Source organism: Canis lupus, chromosome 5, assembly GCF_011100685.1.
Source record: "Canis lupus familiaris isolate Mischka breed German Shepherd chromosome 5, alternate assembly UU_Cfam_GSD_1.0, whole genome shotgun sequence".
NCBI classification, from domain to species: Eukaryota; Metazoa; Chordata; class Mammalia; order Carnivora; family Canidae; genus Canis; species Canis lupus.
In genome coordinates, this window is record NC_049226.1 from 42816893 (window position 1) to 42838626 (window position 21734).

A 21734-nucleotide genomic window follows, 5' to 3' on the forward strand; every position below is an offset into this window, starting at 1 on the left:
ACTGATCTAGCACTATTTACTGAAAACAAATTTCCCATTGCTTTATGGTGGCTCCTTTGTTGGGGGGGGGGAATGTGACGACATGCTCATGGGTTTGTTTCTAGCCCTATCTTCTTTTCCACTGACCTCTTTATTCTTTATAAGTCTTGGTAACGGTGCACACATGCTGTAGTGGGCCGGTCACTTCACTCCACCTCAACACACCACCGAGAGGGTGTGCGAAACCCAAGCCACGACCTTGCGGCTTTGCCTCCCAGAGCCGGAAGGGAGGCACTCGGGTAGGAGCCCGCCTTTCCCACTTCTGACGCCCGTTCACCTTACCCGCACCTGGAGGGACGCACGCCCCACACGCATGCGCAGCCCGAGGGCCGGGATTGGACGGAGCCGCGCGAGCGAAGTCTCGCGTCACTTCCGAGGCGGGAGGATGAAGTTGATTGACCATGGCCCCTGGGGCGACCAGGTAAGGGCCGGGGAGGAAGCGACCTAGGTGGCGAGGGGCGGAGGGACCGGCCCGGGGCTGAGGCGCGCGGGTGGATCCCGACTCGAGTGCATCCTTGGCCCAGGCGGAGGGAGGGAAGCGGCTGTGGAGGCCGAACGGAGGCTGCGGACCCCGAGGGGCACGCCGCGTCCCGGGGCCGGCCTCTGGGACGCTCTAAGGGAAGGCTCCGCTGCGGCACGTACCCTGGAGCCTTGCCTCTGGCGCTTTCTCTTCGGGCGGCCCCCTGCCACCCCGGCTAGGACCTGTCCCTCCCCCCCGCCCGCTGCCTCGGACCCGGGTGTCCTCCAGCCTCGAGCGCTGGGGGCTGCTGTCACGGAGCCTGGCGTTAGAGACCTGGGATTAGGCAGGGAGCTGCTGCTCGTCCCGAGGCTGGGGAGAGTATTGACCTTTGAGCACCCGCAGGAGTGGGGCTCTTCTAGAGAGCGTACTCCTCCAGCCCTTGATCCGCCGCTTCCTGCCTGTGCGACTCTGGGCAAATGTCTGCAACACTTGGCGCCTGGGTACTCCGTAGTAATTTTGTGTGGTTGTGAAAAGTCAATGAGATTACCTGTAGAATGCCTAAGGTAACGATGCTTTTTTTGTTTCTCCTGAGGCTTATGATGGGAAGGAGCAGAGATGGGAGGAAGGACCAGGATTGGGCCTTGATCAGGGGTCACCAGTGACCTGCTTCTTGCTGGGATTTTCTGGGATGACGTTTTAGTGTCCGCAAAGACAAGGTGGTGAGGCTTCTAGATTTCTTTTTTTTTTTTTTTTAATTTATTCATGATAGACAGAGAGAGAGACAGAGACATAGGCAGAGGAAGAAGCAGGCTCCATGCAGGGAGCCCGACGCGGGACTCGATCCCGGGTCTCTAGGACCACGCCCTGGGCCGAAGGCGCCTGCTAAAACTACTGAGCCACCCAGGATCCCCGAGGCTTCCAGATTAACAGTTGACTTGTAGTCTATGCAGTCCCAATAGGGCTCGTTTTAAAAGGAGGCATTATAAAAATGGATATGCATACATTATTTGTTGCTGAATTAACCTTTTCTCCAGGAAACAGAAGACCACGTAATTTGTTCTGTTATTTTCCTTTGCAACATTTGAAGCTTCTTTAGGATCATTCTTTTTATTGCTGGGTGGAGGGTTTCTTTTATTGTAGAAAACACAGACTTTGAAAAAAAAAACACATTTATACCATTGGAAAGGATCTTTTTTATACATTTTTTTCTGGATTGTAGATTGGTTAGGGATTTGGTAGAAACACTAAAACAGTACTTACCATGTATTAATTTTATGGCATAAACTGAGCCATTTGCCCAAGAGGGAAGTACTATTTTTTTTTTTGGGGGGGGGGGATTTAGTTACTTAGAGAGCACACACATGCACTCACGGAGAGGGGCAAAGGGAGAGTGAGACAAAGAATCTAAAGCAGACTCCTCACTGAGCTTGGAGCCTGACACGGGACCATATCTCACAACCCTGATATCATGATCTCTGCCAAAATCAAGAGTGATGCTTAGCTGACTGAACCACCCTGGTGCCTGGGGAAGTACTATTTTAGTTCAATTTTTATAGATGAAGAAATTGAGGCTTAGGGAAGTTGAATGATGTGTATAGATTTGGAGAATCTAAGAACAGAAACAATGTTAAAGGGGGCTATCTTGGGGAATGTAGAATACACCAGGAAAGGAGAGAGATTACCCTCCGATGCTGGGGAACACTGGAATGAAGGAACGTTTTATCATTAAGGCATGGAGTTTCTTACTGGGATGGGAGGGCACTTATCTTAAAGGTAAAAGCCTGTTGTTTTATCTGCACATCCTGGGCCAAGATCAGCATAGTTGGACTGAGGTCATCTACGTGTTGAAGCCCATGTCTGGAACCTTGCTGCCCTTTGCTTTGAAAGAATCTGACACTATATACAAGAGTGTGCAACCCACATAAATGCGTGATCACTTCACATCCAAAAAGATTCTTGGCTTTATGAACAGATCTATTTGAGGATTCTTTTATTTTAATTTTTATTTAATTTTTTTCTTTTTTTAAAAAATTTTAATCCCAGCATAGTTAACCCAATGTTATATGAGCTTCAGGTTACAATATAGTGATTTTTTAAAAAAGATTTTATTTATTTATTCATGAAAGACACACAGAGAGAGAGGCAGAGACACAGGCAGAGGGAGGAGCAGGCTCCATGCAGGGAGCCCCATGTGGGACTCTATCCTGGGTCCCCAGGATCACGCCCTGGGCTGAAGGCAGACGCTCAACCATTGAGCCATCTGGGCTGCCCACAATATAGTGATTTAGCAATTCTGTATGTTACTTGGTGCTCATCAAGATAACTGTATTCTTAATCCCCTTCACCTATTTCACCCAACCCCCCACATCTCCCCTCTGGTAACCATCAATTTTTTTCTCCATGGTTGAGTACTTTTTTTTTGGTTTGTCTCTCTCTCTTTTTCTTTATTTTGGTTCTTAAATTACAAATGAGTGAAAACATACCATAGTTGTCTTTCTCTGACTTATTTTGCTTAGCGTTATACTCTAGCTCCATCCATGTTGTTGCAAATGGCAAGATTTCATTTATGACTGAATTGTGTGTACATATATATATATATATGTACACACAATGAACTGTATATATACACAATATGCATACTATACAATATATGTATATGTACACATACAGTGTATATGTGTACAATATGCATATATACACAGACTACAATATACATGTTATGTATTATATATATAGACAAAATATATATTGTGTGTGTGAGTATGATATATACAATCCATTGTATATGTTTCTTTATTCATTCATCTGTTGGTGGATACTTGATCTGCTTTCATAATTTGACTCTTGTAAATAATGCTGGGGTAAACACTGGGGTGCATATATCCTTTCCAATTAGTGTTTTTGTGTTCATTGAGTAAATACCCAGTAATGCGATTACTGGATCATAGAGTAGTTCTATTTTTTTTTTTTTAATTTATTTATGGTAGTCACAGAGAGAGAGAGAGAGAGAGGCAGAGACATAGGCAGAGGGAGAAGCAGGCTCCATGCACCGGGAGCCCGATGTGGGATTCGATCCCGGGTCTCCAGGATCGCGCCCTGGGCCAAAGGCAGGCGCTAAACCACTGCGCCACCCAGGGATCCCCCTATTTTTCATATTTATTTATTTATTTATTTATTTATTTATTTATTTATTTATTTATTTATGATAGTCACACAGAGAGAGAGAGAGAGAGAGAGAGAGGCAGAGAGACAGGCAGAGGGAGAAGCAGGCTCCATGCACCAGGGGCCTGACGTGGGACTCGATCCCGGGTCTCCAGGATCGCGCCCTGGGCCAAAGGCAGGCGCCAAACCGCTGTGCCACCCAGGGATCCCTATTTTTCTTTTTTTGAGTAACTTCTATACTGTTTTCCATAGTGGCTGCACCAGTTTGCATTCCCACCAACAGTGCAAGATGGTTGCTTTTTCTTCACATCCTTGTCAACACTTGTATCTTATATTTTTGGTTATAGCCATTCTGACAGGTGTGAGGTGGTATCTCATTGAAGTTTTTGATTTCCATTTCCCTGATGATGAGTGATGCTGAGCATCTTTTCATGTGTCTATTGGCCATCTGTATGTCTTTTGAAAATGTCTGTTAATGTCTTCTGCCCACTTTTTAATTTGGGTTATGTATTTTTTGGTTTAATAAGTTCTTTCTATATTTTGGGTACTAACTTTTTTTTTTTAAGATTTTATTTATTCATTCATGAGACACAGAGAGAGAGAGGCAGAGACATAGGCAGAAGGAGAAGCAGGCTCCCTGCGGAGAACGTGATGCGGGACTCGATTCCAGACCCTGGGATCACGTCCTTAGCCAAAGGCAGAGTCTCAACCACTGAGCCACCCAGGCAGTCCTGGATACTAACTTTTTATTGGATATGTCATTTGCAAATACCTTCTCCCGTTTATTAGGTTGTCTCTTAGTTTTGTTGATTGCTTCCTTCACTTTGCAGAAGATTTTTATTTTATTTTATTTTTTAAAAGATTTTATTTATTTATTCATAGACACACAGGGAAAGGCAGAGACACAGGCAGAAGCAGGCTCCATGCAGGGAGCCCGATGTGGGACTGGATCCCGTGTCTCCTGGATCACACCCCAGGCTGCAGATGGCGCCAAACCGCTGCACCACCGGGGCTGCCCGAAGATTTTTATTTTGATGCAGTTCCAATAGTTTATTTTTGCTTCTGTTTCCCTTGCTTTAGAAGACATATCTTAAAAGAAGTTGCTATGGCCAGTGTGAATGAAATTACTGCTTGCCTGTGCTCTCTTCAGTATTCTTTGAGATAGTACATTCATAGTATACTTAAAATATTTTATTCACATTTGAAACTATGTATAAATGGAGCTGTGTTTGTGTTCTAGTCAAGAGCATGGAATGTGCCTTCCCTAACATACATTCCTCTTTTTCTCCATAATAATAATAGTTAACATTCAATGAGTGTAATGTGCCAGACTTAATGCTAAGCATTTTATTGGATTATTCAATTCTCACAATAACTCTGTGAAGTAGGAATAGTTATCTTTATTTATAAGAAAGAAATGGGCTCAGAGATGGTAAGAAGTTTATCCAAAGGCACAGAACTAGTAAGGGCAGAGCCAATTCTATGTCCTCCAAAAGCTAGTGCTTGGGCAGCCCGGGTGGCTCAGTGGTTTAATGCCACCTTCAGCCCAGGGTGTGATCCTGGAGACCCTGGATCGAGTCCCACATTGGGCTCCCTGCATGGGACCTACCTCTCCCTCTGCCTGTGTCTCTGCCTCCCTCTCTCTAATAAATAAAATCTTAAAAAAAAAAAAAAAGCTAGTGCTTATCTATGTATTTCATTCATTCCTTTATTTAGCAGATATTTATTGAACACATCTACTCTACTAGCAGTGTGCTAGGTGTTGGGAATATAGTAATTGCCAAAACCGACATATTCCCTGCTGTCAGGTTGTTTATAAGTCTAATAGTGGAGCTAGAAAATTATAAACTAAATATTAATTTTGATTATGGCACATGTTATGGAGGACAGTAGAGGGAGCTATGAGAATGATAATGGGACCATTTGGTAGAGGGAGGGAGTGAAGAAGAATGGGACCATTTGGTAGAGGGAGGGAGTGAAGAAGAAGGCTCTGCTGAGGAAATATTTAGCTGAGACCTAAAAAGGACTGAGTTGGAGTTAAATTGGGCAAAGAGAAGGGTAAAGAACTACCAGGGGAGGGTAGGCAGCGGTTTAGCGCCTGCCTTTGGCCCAGGGCGCGATCCTGGAGACCCGGGATCGAATCCCACGTCGGGCTCCCCGTGCATGGAGCCTGCTTCTCCCTCTGCCTCTCTCTCTCTCTCTGTGTGACTATCATAAATAAATAAAAGTTAAAAAAAAAAATAAAAATAAAAAAAAAGAACTACCAGGGGGAAGTAGGGGCATGTGTGAAGCCTGGAGAATAGGAGGAGGTTGTGTTTTATAGTTACTGAAAGACCTGTGTGGCCAAGGGTTGGGGAATGTCGCCCAAGTCTAACACAAAATGTAGGTAGGGATCTTATCCAAAGAGCAGTATTGCTCCCCCGTCTTGGATTATTTGCTTCTCAGAATTTATAAGCAACTCCCACATACCATATCTATTTTCTAGCTCTGATTGGAGTCCTGCCTCCTTCAAACATGTGGTTGGTTAGACCTCTGGTTGCCCACAGGATGGAGGCTGGGGATAAGGGAAGTGATAAATATCTAAAGGAGAGACTTAATTGGCATTGATGATTTGTACTACAAAGATAAATAGGCACTGAGTGCCAATATTTTGTTTCATCATATTGTCTCTGGTTTGCAAAATGCTTTAACAAACATTTTATAGCCCCACTATGGTCCACACCCTATGTTAGCCACCTAGGATGCAAACGTATAGAGACATTCTTCTCCTTCACCATGCATTAATTTAGTTAATGTTTTATTTGCCTTCTATTTAGTATTGCAGGGTGTTTTTGTTTTTGTTTTTTTAAAGATTTTATTTATTTATTTGAGAGAAAGAACATGAGCAGGGAGAGTAGCAGAGGGAGGAGCAGTGATAGGGATGAGCAGACTCCAGGCTGAGCCTGGAGCCTGACTTGGACTAGATCCCACCACTCTGATGTCGTGACCTGAACTGAAATCAAGAGATGGGCACCTGACCAACTTAGCCACCCAGGTGCTCCTAAGATGCTGCAGTTGCTTTATCAACATTATTCTTCAACATATATTTTATTTAGCATTTATCATATGGTAGGTGCTGGGCTAGGGATACAGCATGAGCAGATAGTCATGGTTTCAGTCCTTGTGGAGCTTAAGCTCCCATTTGGGGCTGGAGGGCAGAGAGGGAGGGAGAGAGTCAGGGAGATGAGGTTGAAGAGGTAGGCTGGGATCAGACCATGCAGCCCTCATAGGTCACGCCAAGGATTTAAGGCTTATCCTAAGAATGGTGGGAAGCCATTGAAGAATTTCAGGCATGAGAGTAGCATCAGCAGGTCTATGTTATTAAAAGATCACTTTGGCTCCTCAATGGAGGCAAAAGTCAATGGATTTGAGAGCTATTTAGGAGGTAGTAGGATCAATAGAGCTTGGTAGTATATTCACTTTGGGGCGAGAAGGGAGAGGGATGTGGTAGGGCCAATTCTTCATTTTCTGGCTTGTGCTTCTGTGTTAGGAAATTCTGGAGGAAGAACATGAGTTCAGTTTTGAAAAAGATGTCTTTGAAATCCAAGTGGAGGTGTCACGAAGGGAATGGTATAGAAGGATCTGGTACTCAGATAACAGTAATGGGCCAAGTCCCTTAAAAAAACCCTTGTCAGGGTGGGATTTTTTTTTTTTTTTTTTTTTTTTTCTTCTTCTTATCTTGAGGGAGCCATCAAGGTCTGGCTTGACAGTGAGGTAGCCCAGCAGGGAGTTGAATTTCTCCACATTTATGTTGGGGAAAAGTTAAGATCTGCTCACCTAAGAAATGCTCTTCACAAATGTGGAATGAAAGAAACTAGTTCTATTATTGAATAAGCATTAAACCAGACTGAAATACATCACAAATAATCGGCTATTGAGATTACAAAAACAAAAAAAGAGGTTTTACCATTTACAGTCCATTACATACAGTCTCAAAATTGATGGTAATTTGTAAGAAGACTTGACAGCACCTTTTGATGTACATGCTTTCATAGTTCCTCCTAAATACAAATGGTAATTGGGGTGGCCACCTGTACTAGTTAATTGCCTTTATCTGAAGGAAAAGTAAAACCTCTCCATTTTCTGTGTGCAAGTAATGAGGTGTGTAGGCTAAACTCCTACAGTGACTGGGAGTGAGGAGCTGGCTTCCTTGATATTTACATTTAAAGAGATGGCATCTAGGACCTTTAGAAAAACACTCCTGAGTTCTGCAGCTAACTTATTTAACCTTTAAAAAGATTTGCATATATATCAAAGATAGAGAGGAAAGTTTTATAAATACTAGATTATTCAAAGAAATGCGTTAAGAAAAAGGAGGGAAAAACAGTCTCTTTCCTTCCCTTTTGGCAACAGGGGAAAGTCAATTTTTAAAATTTACTTATATTTACGGTACAGTAAAATGTTGGGGAGGAGTACACACAGAATGGGGATTATTCTGAAGATAGTCATCTTCAGAATATCATGGAAGTGAGTTCCATGTAGTTTTGCATAGTTAGAATGCCCTCAAATGGTCAAATCTAGCCTATAATTTCTTTCTTTCTTTTTTTTTCCCCATAATTTCTTGTACATTGATTTAAAGAAAAATGTAGATCTGGGTTGCTAGTAGTTTCCAGCCAAAACTCTTTTCTCTTGTAGTTAACCCTTCCAGGGCTTGTCTTATCCTTCTTAATGTCAGTACTGTCATTTCTTAGTCTACTGGGTGTTAAAAAGCAAAATTCAAATAAGTAAAATTTAAAGATTTCATTAGCTTTATTCAGTGAATCATGAATCAGGCAACATCCCATTTAGTAGACAGGAAGGAGCTCCAAGGAACTGTACACAGTGAAAGCCTTTTATAAGTATAAGAGTGGAACAAGAAAGTTATGCTAGCAAAAAGAGGATTGATTTTTGGCAAGTTCACTTTCCTTTAGGGGATGACAGGGGTCTATCAGACAGATTACCTCACTAATGCTGACCAGGTGATTCCTGATTGACCTGTTTAAGATTCCACTTCTGGCAGAGTCTGAGACTGTAATTAAGCTAAGACTTGATTCAGTGATGTGGGGCTTAGCATATGTGACTGTTTTGGGTCTACTGACCTGTTTTTTTTTTTTTTTTTTTTTTTTTTTTTAGAAAGAGTGGAGTGTGGGAGGAGGCAGAGGGAGAGGGAGAATCTTTTTTTTTTTTTTTTAATTTTTATTTATTTATGATAGTCACAGAGAGAGAGAGAGAGAGGCAGAGACATAGGCAGAGGGAGAAGCAGACTCCATGCACCGGGAGCCTGACGTGGGATTCAATCCCAGGTCTCCAGGATCGCGCCCTGGGCCAAAGGCCCGCGCCAAACCGCTGCGCCACCCAGGGATCCCTACTGTCCTGTTTTTAACCCCAGTTATACACATATGAAAACTTTTTTTGCCAGGTAATGTTAAGATTTTTTTTTTTTAAGATTTTATTTATTTGAGAGAGGGAGAGTGAGCAAGAGAGAGAGCACAAGCAGGGGGTGAGGCAGAGAGAGAGGGAGAAGCAGGCTCCCCCACTGAACAGGGAGCCCTACATAGGACTTGGGGACCATGACCTGAGTCAAAGGCAGACACTTAACCAACTGAGCCACCCAGGCGCCCCATGTTAAGATTTTAATGCAGAAATGAACTCTCCATTAATCTATTCTGGAAAGCTATAAACATGAGGATGGAAATTGAGATTGAATGGCATGTAAATTTAGCTTGAAAGCTTCTTGCCACCCACCAAAATAGGAAATTGAGTAAATTCGTTTACATTGTGCCTGAGCTCTCCCTCCCATCTCCTTAAGTTTATGGTAACTTGAGACTTGTCTACTCATCTACTTTGTGGAGGGAGAGATCTGCTGATAGCAGCTGAATTAATGGAACATTGCTTACCAGTAGTTTGAACTTGTTTGCTGTAGTTAGAGCTTTACTTTATTAAGTAAGGTCATGTTTGTACTAGGAACGCTAAGTTTTGAAGGGAGATGAAAGATTTTACAAGTCTATGTGAGTAGTACTTAGCAGCTGTTAAATTGGAGAGTGTATTAGGAAACTACTATTGCTTCAAAATTCTCTGGGAGTATTTAGAGTATTATAGTCCAGATTGGCCTAAAACATTAGCTAAATGGAATCAAGGAAATTGTACTGAGTTCCTGTTAAGCGATTAGCTTGTTTACATTCACTTCTTGCATAAAAGCCTTTGTATTTTGTTTGGGTGATTGCAGCTGAATATGGGGATCTATTCATCTCCTAGACAGTATTAAAATTCTTCCTGTTTAAAGCTCCAACTAAAGGATTACGAATATTGTTTACCCCCATTTGATGCGCTTAACAGTTAATGTGGACTTTAGAGTCTAAATACCTGGTTCAAATCTCTATTCTGCTGTTTGCTAGCTATGTGACTTCAAGTGCTTTTCTCATTTAGCAAATGGAAATAACTATCATACCTACCTCATAGGATTGCTATGAGGATGAAATGAGATCATTGGTATGGAGTATGTAGCCCAGTATGTTGCAAACACTAAAAAAGTTAGTAATTGTTATTAATATTTTTCTTTACACAATAGCCATATATGGTAACAAGCTAAAAGTTACTTTTTTAAAGTGTAATTTGGACATTTGTGTAATATTATTGTTTTACTCCATTAAAGTTGTCATGTGTATTAGAAAGGGTCACAGAATAGGTAAAAGATTAATTATATTAGAAACAAATATACTTCTGGTTTGAGCAGTTGGGACATCTAGTAATTTCTACCACATTTTCCAGGGATTGAAGGATTGTGACATTCTATCTTGTAGCCTTCTATAATATATAACAAGTATCTGAAAGCAGCACTGTTCCTCTTTTCCTGTTAGTTGCCTGGTCTTTACAAAGGGTAAGCTTTTTTCTCTTTTGACCTAGAGATTTAGAAATTGTGACAAATAGTAGTTCTTACATACTGTGCATCCACCTCCCAAGGGCCTGATCCAGTAGGTTGCACAAAAGTGTTACAGTTTTTGCTCTCCGCTGACTCTTTGGGATAGTGATTGGGGCCTGAAGTTCCAGCTCCTGAAAACTAGGAATAAGAGTACCTTGAGGGAGCCCAGGGCGCTATCGGTATTCAGTTTGCTTATTTCATGTATGCTGTCCATTTGTTTATTATTCATTGAACAATATTTATTGAACATACACTTTGTGTCTGGCACAGGAAACATAGAAAATTGAGAGGCTTAGGCTACCAGAGGGAGTCCACATGTGGACAGAGCAAGTACAACCAGGTATCCCAAGGACTCTGGCATGAGGAACCAGACATTTCTGAGCTTTCTTGATCTGATTTTCAGGTTGAGAAACACTCACATGAGGTAAATATGTAACAGCAGAGGATCCTTCAAGCAGCTGGAGTAAGTAATTCCAATGGACCCCACTCATCACTTTATAATATATGAGGAACTGTTACCTCTTTATCTCTTAATTGTCTTGAGATATGTATAGGATGAGGATTATTTCCTTATTTTATAGGTAGGGAAGCTGGGGTCCAACGTGGAAAATAAGTTCCATTGTAGAATAGGAAGTAAATGGTGGCAACATTGCTCCACCATGTAGTAATTACAGTGATTTGCATTTCATTTTTAATGCTGGACTGCCTCTGTTTAAGGAATCTAGATTTATGAAGATCCAGATATACTACTTCAGTCAGGTTTAAGAGGTGAATATTTGCATTGTAGAAGAATTTTCTAGCAAAGGTAGGTAATCTAACTTGTGGTGTCCAGATGGACTTCAGGGGATTTGTGGATTCCCTTCAAAAAATGTATTTATTTATTTATTTATTTATTTATTTATTTATTTATCTATCTATCTATCTATCTATCTATTTATTTATTTATTTATTTATTTATTTATTTATGAGAGACACACAGAGAGAGAGGAAGAGACTTAGGCAGAGGGAGGAGCAGGCTCTCTGCAGGGAAACTGATGTGGACTCAATCCCAGGACCCGGGGATCATGACCTGAGCTGAAGGCAGATACTCAACTACTGAGCCACCCAGGTGTCCCATGTTATACATATTTTGCAGATAAGGAAACTAGTAACTTGTCTAGAGATATTTACCGAGTTAGTCTGATTATTGGTATTTGAACCTAGGTCTTCCTGGTTCCAAAGACAGTTTGCTATATCATATAAATAATTTGAAATTATCATCATACCTATCACTTATATCTCAATAGAAAACTTGACCTTAGGTAAAAACCAAGAGAAATTATTTATTGGAAAAAAAACCCACTGAATTTTAAGAAACAAAATTTGGTTCTGAATTGTATCAGAAGAAAAGTGTGGTTAGACAACTATAGCAACTGACACTAGGCCAGGGATACTGGATAAAGTGAGGAAATGTGAATTCTTACAACAAGAAGCAAATTTCACAGTGATGTAGTATTGTTTTTTCCTCCTGTAAACTTGAAATTAAAATTAAATTTTTTTTCCCTCAATATTTTATTTTTTTTAAGATTTTATTTATTTATTCATGAGACACACACACACACACACAGAGAGAGAGAGAGAGAGACAGACAGGCAGAGGGAGAAGCAGGCTCCATGCAGGGAGCCCGATGTGGGACTCGATCCCGGGTCTCCAGGATCAGGCCCTGGGCTGAAGGCAGCGCTAAACCGCTGAGCCACCCGGGCTGCCCTCCCTCAACATTTTAAATTTAACTTGGCCACATACCATATCTTATAAGCCATCTTTTCTGAAAGTTTGATTATGGAGACAGGATTATTTGAGAGACATAATTTCCATTTGATCAGGTTTGTGTTATTATCTTCAGTTTTAATTTCTAGGGGTAGAAAAAATTTCATTAAGTTCTTGGGATGGGGTGGGAAGACTTCTGGTATGGTAAAGAGGTTGCAAATTTCCCAAAAAACCCAACTATAAAACAGGACAAAATTCTCAAAAACAACCATTTCAGAGGTCTGGAAATTGACCAAAGACACACAACCATCTGAGAAGCATTTATTCATGAAAAAGCATTGAACATTAGGTGAGACCAATGAGAATCTGTGGTCGTCTTGTTTGGGCTGCTCCCATCCCATTCCCTCAGCTCAGTTAGTGCAGTAGTTCAACTGGGTGACCAGCTGTCTCACTGTCTGAGGGGGCTAACTATGTGGAATAGAGAGAAAACAAAAAACCATGCCCAGCAGCTTTGTCAGTAAAGCTAGTAGTCTTGTTGGGAAGTTAGTAGGGAAGACCAGCAGCTTTCTAGTCTTAGATGGTTGCCCTGGTTGGGCAAGCAGTGGATCAGTAGAACTACCTAGAAATTTGACAGCCTATAAGTGAGACAGCCATAGATAGGCTTGATAAACCCCCACATATCCTGGATGACTGGAAAGCTACATGTTTGAGCATAGTTTACTAGAGAAGGGCCCAAGCTATCCACACATCCTTGGATGACAGTGTGCAAATACAGAGGAGTTAGGAGAAAGCTTGATGAAAAGTAAAAGCTGAGGAAGACTTGAAAATTGCTTGAACTTTGAATGTACTTCCCATACCACACATAGATTCATCTGTAAAGGATAGGAGCTGTACTTGTCTGAGGTGCTTGGGCATAAACACTGACATATAATGGTTGACCATTAAGATATTCAGATACAGAGTTTATCACCAATAGAAATCCAAGCATAAAAATAATAAGAAAAAAAAAAGCAGAGACATCAATGGCTACACACTGTGGGTGAAACAAAATCAATACATAGGTTTAGTAGAGACAAGTTATTAAACAAATTTTAAAAGTCAGCTACTCTGCCAGTCTCCAGAGGGGAAAATGAGAATCTGGAGTTGCTACAATGTAATATCTAAAATAACCAGCTTTCAATAAAAAATTTATAAGCCATGTTGAAGAAATAGGAAAGTGTGATTCATACTTAGGGGAAAATAGCAAAAAGAACAAAGGTTGAAGACAGAGTATTAGAGCCTCAGAAATCTGTGGGATAATATCAGGTATACTATCATTTGGAGTCTCAGGAGAAGAGAGAATAGGGCAGAAAAAGTATTTAAAGAAATAATATCCCCAAATCCCCAATCTTGATAAAGAATATTATATTACTTTCCTATTGCTGCTATAATAAATTACCACAAATGAAATAGCTTAAAACTCCATACATTTATTATCTTATAGTTCTGGAGGTCAGAAGTCCTAAAATCAAGGTGTCAGCAAGGTTGTATTCCTGCTGGAAGCTCTAGAGGGAATCTGTTTACCTGCCTTTTCCAGCTTCTGTAGGCTATCAACATTCATTAGCTCAGGGTCCCTTCCTCATATTACTCTAACCTCTACTCCTATTGTCACATCTATTCAACCCTCTTGCCTCCCTCTTATGAGGACTCTTGTGATTGTATTGGGTCTGCCCAGATAATTCGGGATAATCTTCCCATCTTGAGGGCAGTCCCGGTGGCGCAGCGGTTTAGCACCGCCTACAGCCCTGGGTGTGATCCTGGAGACCCAGGATTGAGTCCTACATCGGGCTTTCTGCATGGAGCCTGCTTCTCCCTCTGCCTGTGTCTCTGCCTCTCTCTTCGCTCTCTCTGAATGAATAAATAAATAAATCTTAAAAAAAAAAAAAAAAACTTCCCATCTTGAGATCCTTAACTAATCACAATTTGTAAAGTTTCTTTTACCATATAAATAAGATAATACACTCAGGTTCAAGGGATTAGGATGTGGACATCTTTGGGGAATTTTACTTAGGCTACCCATAAACATCAATATATATCTATAGCTATAGCTATTTCCAGGAAACTCAGTGAACCCCAAGTAGGTTAAACACAAAGATTCACACCTAGATACATCACAGTAAAACTGTTGAAAACTAAAGATAAGACTGAGAAATAATAAGAAAAAAATTACTCATCACATACAAGGAACAACCATATGATTTATGGCTTAACTTCTAATCTTAAAGAATGATGTTTGAGCTTCTGGCTTATTTAGCATGTAAGGAGCTTAGAAGTTTCCTTTACATCCTAACAAGTAAAGAGCTGAACAAATGGAAAAATCACCCAGCTTTTAGATCCATCAGAGTCATGAGATCACAGAGCAAACAGTTGCCATCAAAGTTGGCAAGACAGGTGGATAAAGAGAATGACATTAATTGGAGCAGTACTCCTACAGGAAAACCTGAACTGTAATCAACAAATCGCTGGAGGCTTGATATGGACAAGTCTGAGAGTTAAAATCTGGAGGGACCCAGTCTCAGGGAGGCCCCACAGTTTCATGAGTTTTGACTCCAGGAGCTCTACCAAGACCTTGCAATAAATATTAGAGAAAAATTCCCTTGTGCTTCTGGTATGGGGATGGAAAAGCAACTGATTTGAAATATGTCAGATCATTCTGTTCTTAACAAGACCTGCCCTCAGGAGAAACTATTTTATCCAAGGAACTTAGTTAGGGAAAGGAAAATACTCAACTCCAGTTCCCTCTAGTCATCCTGTCTTGTCCTATCTAAGGAGGGGGATAAAACCCTGAGAGTCACTGATGAAGTTCACAGTTCAGGAGATAGGCTCACCAAAAGACTATATCTGCATCTCTCAAGCCCTATTTACTATAGTTCTTTTTAACCAGTACATCATTTCTGCCTTTCAACAAAACACTATAAAGCATACCAAAAGACAACATAGTCTGAAGAGACTGAACAGCATTAGAACCAGTGTCAGATGTGGCAGGAGAGTTGGAATTAACAGTCTGAGAACTTGAAAACTATGATTAAAATGCTAAAGACTTCAAAGAACAAAAAACAGACAACATGCAAGAACAGATGGATTATATAAGCAGAGAGATAGGAAATCTAGGAAAGAATAAAAAAATACTAGAGATAGAAAACACTAAGAGAAATGAAGAATCTCTTTGACGGGCATGGCTGAGGAAAGAATCTCTGAGCTTGAGCATATGACAATAGGAACTTTCAAAACTGAAAAGCAAAAAGGCAGAAAAATATATATAAAAACTGAAACAACTACAAAAGATGTAACATGCATAATGGGAATACCATAAGGAAAAGGAAAAAAATTAGAAGCAATATTTGAAGTAATCATGATAGAGAATATCCCCAAATTAATCTGAGACACCAAACCACAGATCCAAGAAGCTCAGAGAACATCAAGTAAGGTAATACCAAGAAAACCTCACAACCCCTAGGCATACTATTGTTAAACTTCAGAAAATCAAAGATAAGAAATCTTAGAAGAAGTCAAAAAACAAAAACAAGCAAACACAAAAAATTTAAAAAGCAAATTTACCATAGAGGAACAAAGATAAGAAATACATCTGATTTCTCCTCAGAAGTTGTGCAGACAAAAACAGAATGGTATGAAATTTCCGAAATATTAGGAGAAAAAAGCCTAGAATTTGGCATGGAAAAAAAAATTTTTTTTTTTACTTTTTATTTTTTAAGTAATCTCTACTTAAGCAAGCAAACATGGGCCTTGAGCTCACAGCCCTGAGATCAAGAGTCACATGCTCCACTGACTGAGCCAGCCAGGCACCCTAAAAAGCCTAGAATTCTATACGTTGGGAAGTTCTCTTTCAAAAGCAAAGGGGAAATAAACTCTTCAGATGAAAATTGAGGAAATTTGTTGCCAGTAGACTTGCCTGCCTTGCATGAAATGATAAAAGAAGTTCTTCAGAGAAGGAAAATGGTATAGGTCAGAAACTCAGATCTGTATCAAAGAAGGAAGAGTATTGGTGAAAGTAATTATTTTTTCCTAATCTTAATTGGCCTAACAGGTAATAGTTTGCTCAGAATAATAATGGGAAACATATATCAATTTGTGTGTGTGTGTGGGGGGGGCATGCGCGTGTTTCTGTGTATATGCTTATGTATAAGTGAGATGAATGACAGTAATGATATAAGAGATGGAAGAAAGGAATTAGGAGTATCTTGTCACTTGCATTATCTGTGAAGTGTGACATAGTATTATCTGAAAGTGGGTTTGGATTAGTTATAAATATATACCACATTCTGTAAGGCAACCTCTAAAAATGTTTTTTAAAAAGTATAATTGATATTCTAAGAAAAAGAAAATGGAATCATATAAATGCTTAGTTAAAACTCCAAAAGGTAGAAAGAGTATGGAAGACAAAAATAGTAGCAAAGAATGATGAGAACAAAGAGAAAACAGTAACAAATAATGATAGATATTAATCTAACTATATCAATAATCACTGTAAAGGTCAAAGGTCTATATAAAGAAATTGTCAGAGTGGATCAAAAAACAAGACCCCACAGTATGTTGTGTATAAGAAACCTATTTTAAACATAAAGATACATATACCTTTAAAAAAAAAAAGAGAAAAAGATATATCATGCTAACACTAATGAAAAGAAAGCAGTAGTACCTGTATTAATCTTAGAGAAGACTTCAGGATAAGGAAAGTGATCAGGAATAACGAAGGGCATTACATAATGATAAAGAGAGTAAAAAATACTTCCAAAAGATGTAATGTTCCATAATGTGTATGCATCAAACTACGGTGTGTCAAGGTACATGAGGCAAAAACTGATAGAACTACAAAGACAAATAGATGAATCCACTATTACAATTGGAGAATTTAATACCTCTCTATCAGAAATGGACATAATCCGCCCACCGGAAAATCAATAAGAACATATTTGAAGTTAACAGCACCATCAATCAATGGATAAAATTAACATCTATAGAACATTTCATCCAACAAGAGCAGATTACAAATTGTTCTCAATTTCACATGAAACATTCAGCAAGATAGATCACATTCTGGACCATAAAACACAATTTAACAAATTTAAAATAATAGAAATCATACATTGTCTGGTTTCAGTCTACATTGGAATTAAAGTAGGAGTCAGTAACAGAAAGATAGTTGGGAAATGCCCCATAATTCTTGGGAGATTAAACAACACACCTCTAAAAACACGTGGGTCAAAAAAGAAATCTGAAATTTAAAAATATTTTGAACTAAGTGAAAATGAAAATCTAATTTATCAAAATATGTGGAATGTATTTTAAGCTTAGTAATTTAAGCTTCTACCTTGGGAAAAAGAGCAAATTAAATCAAAAGTAAGCAGAATAATATGATAATTGGATAGAAATCAATGAAATTGATAATAGGAAATCAGTAAAGAAAATCAAAACCAAAAGTTGATTTTTTGAAGAGAGCAATAAAATTGATAAGCCTTACCAGGCTAACTAAGGGGGAAAAAAAGATATTGTTAATATCAAAAGAGAAAGAGGAGACATCACTACAGATCCTGAGACATGATATAAAAGAATTCTGTTAACAATTCTGTGCCCACAAATTTGATAACCTAGATGAAATTGACCAATTCTTTGAAAGACACAATCTGTCAAACTCATACAAGAGGAAATAGACAATCTGAATAGACCAATATCTATGAAAGAAATGTGATTGATGATTACTGTTCCAAGGTAGGAAGCATCAGACATGAATGACTTCAGTGGAGAATTCTGATAAACATTTAAATAAGAAATTATGCCAATTCATGGGATGCCTGGTGGCCCAGCGGTTGAGCATCTGCTTTTGACTCAGGGTGTGATCCCAGAGTAACGGGATCGAGTCCTGCATCAGGCTTTCTGCCTGCTTCTCCTTCTGCCTATGTCTCTGCTTCTCTCTCTGTGTCTCTCACAAATAAATAAAATCTTAAAAAAAAATTATGCCAATTCTCTACAATCTCTTCCAAAAGATAGAAGCAGAGGGGATACTTCATAACTCACTCTGTGAGGCCAACATTACACTGATACTGAAACTGAACAAAGAGATTATAAGAAAATAAAACTATAGACCAATATTTCTTATGAACATATACAAAAATCCTCAACCAGATATTACCAAATTGAATCAAGCATTGTATAAAAAGAACTATATACACCATGGCCAAGTGGAATTTATCTCAGCATGTAAGGCTGGTTGGACATTCTAAAATCAATTAATGTAATCCATCACGTTAACATACTAAAGAAGTAAAATTATGTGACCATATCAATGGATATAGAAAAAGCATATGACAAAATCCAATACTCATTCATGATTAAAAACAACAACAACCAACAACACAAAAATCAACTCTCAGCAAACGGGAATGGAAGAGAACACTTCCTCAACTCGACAAAGAACATTTACAATAAACCTACAACCAACATTAATGTACTTAATGGTGAGAAACTCAAAGCTTCCCTGCTGAGATCAGGAACAAAGCAATACTCTTCTCACCAGTGCTTTTCAACATAGTACTGGAAGTCCTAACTAATGCAGTAAGATAAAAAGAAATAGATTATACTATTTGAGAAAGAAGAAATAAATTGGTGTTTTTTCACAGATGACATGATTGTCTATGTGGAAAATCCAAAAGAATCAGCAAAAAACCTCCTGGAATTATTATTTATTTTTATTTTTATTTATTTATGATAGTCACACAGAGAGAGAGAGAGAGAGAGAGGCAGAGACACAGGCAGAGGGAGAAGCAGGCTCCATGCACCGGGAGCCCGACGTGGGATTTGATCCCGGGTCTCCAGGATCGCGCCCTGGGCCAAAGGCAGGTGCCAAACCACTGCGCCACCCAGGGATCCCCCTCCTGGAATTAATAAGCAATTATAGCTAGGTTACAAGATACAAATTCAATATATGAAAGTCACTTTCTTGTATACCAGCAATAAATAAGTGGAATTTGAAATTAAAGACTATCATTTCTGGTAGCATCCTCCCTTACCCCCCAGCAAAAATGAAGTACCTAAGTATAAGTCTAACAAAATACATACAAGATGTGTATGAGGGAAACTACCAATAAAAGAACTAAATATATATTTCATGTTCATGGATAGAATTACTCAATATCATCAAGATACCAGTTCTTCTCAACTTGATCTTTGGATTCAACATAATCTTAATAAAAATCCTAGCTAGTTATTTTGTGGATATTAGCAAACCGATCCTAAAATTTATATGGAGAGGGAAAAGACCCAGAATAGCCAATGTGATGACTGAAAAAGAACAAAGTTGGAAGATGACACTATGCAACCTCAAGGCTGGCTATAAAGCTACAGTAATCAAGACAGTGTGGTATTGATGACAGAACAGACAAACAGATCAATGGAACAGAATAGAGAGCCAAGAAATAGACACACAATGCTATAGTCACTTGTTTGTTGACAGAGGAACAAAGACAATACAATGGAGCAAAGATAGTTTTTTCAACAAATGATGCTGGAACATTCACACCCAAAATATGAACCTAAACACAGATCTTATACCCTTCACAAAAATTAACTCAGACTAGGTCACAGACCCAAATGTAAAACACAAAGCTACAAAACTAAAATGTAATGATGGAGAAAACCTCAATGATCTGAGGGGTAGTGATGACTTCTTAGATACCACACCAAAGACATGATCATGAAAGAAATTCTTGAGAAACTAGACTTCATTAAAATGAAAAACTTCTGCTCTGGGAAAACCAATGTCAATAAAAGGGGAAGACAAGCCACAGATTGGGAGAAAATATTTGTAGAAAACCTATCTAAAAGAAAAAAGGAAAAAAAAAAAAAGAAAGAAAACCTATCTGATCAAGGACTGTTGTCCAAAATAAACAAAGAACTCTTAATTTAAAACTCAGTAGTGAGGCACCTGGATGGCTCGGTGATTGAACATCTGCCTTTGGCTCAGGGCATGATCCCTGGGTCCTGGGATTGAGTCTACATCCAGTTTTCCCCAGGGAGCCTGCTTTTCCCTCTGCCTGTGTCTCTGCCTCTCTTTGTGCATCTCTCATGAATAAATAAATAAAATCTTAAAAGAAAAACTCAATAGTAAGAAAATAAACAGCTCAAAATTTGAGCAAAAGACTAACAGACTCTTCTGCAAAAAAGATATGCAGATGGCAAGTAAACATGAAAAGATGTTCAACTTCATATGTCACTGGGAATGGCAAATTAAAACAACAATGAGATATTGATATATATACCTATTTGAATGGCCAACATCCAAAACTCTGACACCACCAATCCTGGCAAGGATATGTAGCAAAAGGAACTCTCATTTATTGCTGGTAGGAATGCAAAATGTCACAGCCACTTTGGAAGACAGTTTGGAAGTTTTTTGGTTTTTTATTTTTATTTTTTTATTTTTTTTTTATAGAAGGTATGGATGCCAGGGTGGCAACCGACTTCTTTTTTTTTTTTTTTAACAATTTGCATACATTTTATTTTATTTTTTAAGATTTTATTTATTTATTCATGAGAGAAAGAGAGAGAGAGAGAGAGAGGCAGAGACACAGGTAGAGGGAGAAGCAGGCTCCATGCAGGGAGCCCGAAGTGGGACTCGATACCGGGCCTCCAGGATCAGGCCCTCGGCCGAAGGTGGCGCTAAACCGCTGGGCCACCCAGGCTGCCCCAGTTTGGCAGTTTCTTACAAAATTAAACATACTCTTACTGTATGATCCAGCAATTGCACTCCTTGGAATTTACCCAAATAAATGGAAAACTTAAGTCCACACAAAAACCTGCAAACATATTTTTAGCATCTTTACTCGTAATTGCCACAACCAGCAAGCAACCAAGATGCCTTTCAGTAGGGGAATAGGTGAATAAACTGTGGTACATCTAGGAATACTCTATTTTTTTTTTTTTTTGTTTTGTGGTACAAAAGAATGTTATTCAATGTGAAAAGGAAATGAGCTATCAAACCATGAGGAGACATGGAGGATCCTTAAATGCATATTACTGAGTGAAAGAGGCCCCCGGAAAAGGTTGCATAATGTATGATTCCAACTATCTGACATTCTGGAAAAGGCAAAACTATGGAGACATTAGAAATATCAGTGGTTGACAGGAGTTAGCAGGGGAGGAAGGGATGAATCAACAGACAGAATATTCAAGGCAGTGAAACTATTCTATATGATACCGTGGTGGTGGGCACATGTCATTATACATTTTTCAAAACCCATAGAATGTGCACCAACAGTAAACCATAATGTAAACTATGGACTTTGGTTGATAATGATATATCAATGTAGTTCATCAGTTGTAACAAATTTACCACCA

The 21734-nt window shown here is 39.3% G+C and overlaps 1 protein-coding gene across 3 annotated transcripts in view; it reads left to right on the top strand.

The window, feature by feature from the left end:
* The first annotated feature begins 326 nt into the window (after positions 1 to 326).
* The window catches only part of DHRS7B (dehydrogenase/reductase 7B), a 63460-nt gene continuing 42052 nt past the window's right edge, over positions 327 to 21734 (top strand). The window contains exons 1-2 of one of the 3 annotated variants that reach the window (XM_038537146.1): positions 415 to 460; positions 11002 to 11061. Coding sequence is in view for 1 of the 3 variants with exons in the window: in XM_038537144.1 (XP_038393072.1) it covers positions 441 to 460 (20 nt within the window). In the remaining 2 variants the exon portion in view is untranslated. Of the gene's footprint in view, positions 461 to 1091; positions 1216 to 11001; positions 11062 to 21734 lie in introns of all 3 variants that reach the window. The other 2 variants (XM_038537147.1, XM_038537144.1) reach the window with 2 other exon arrangements.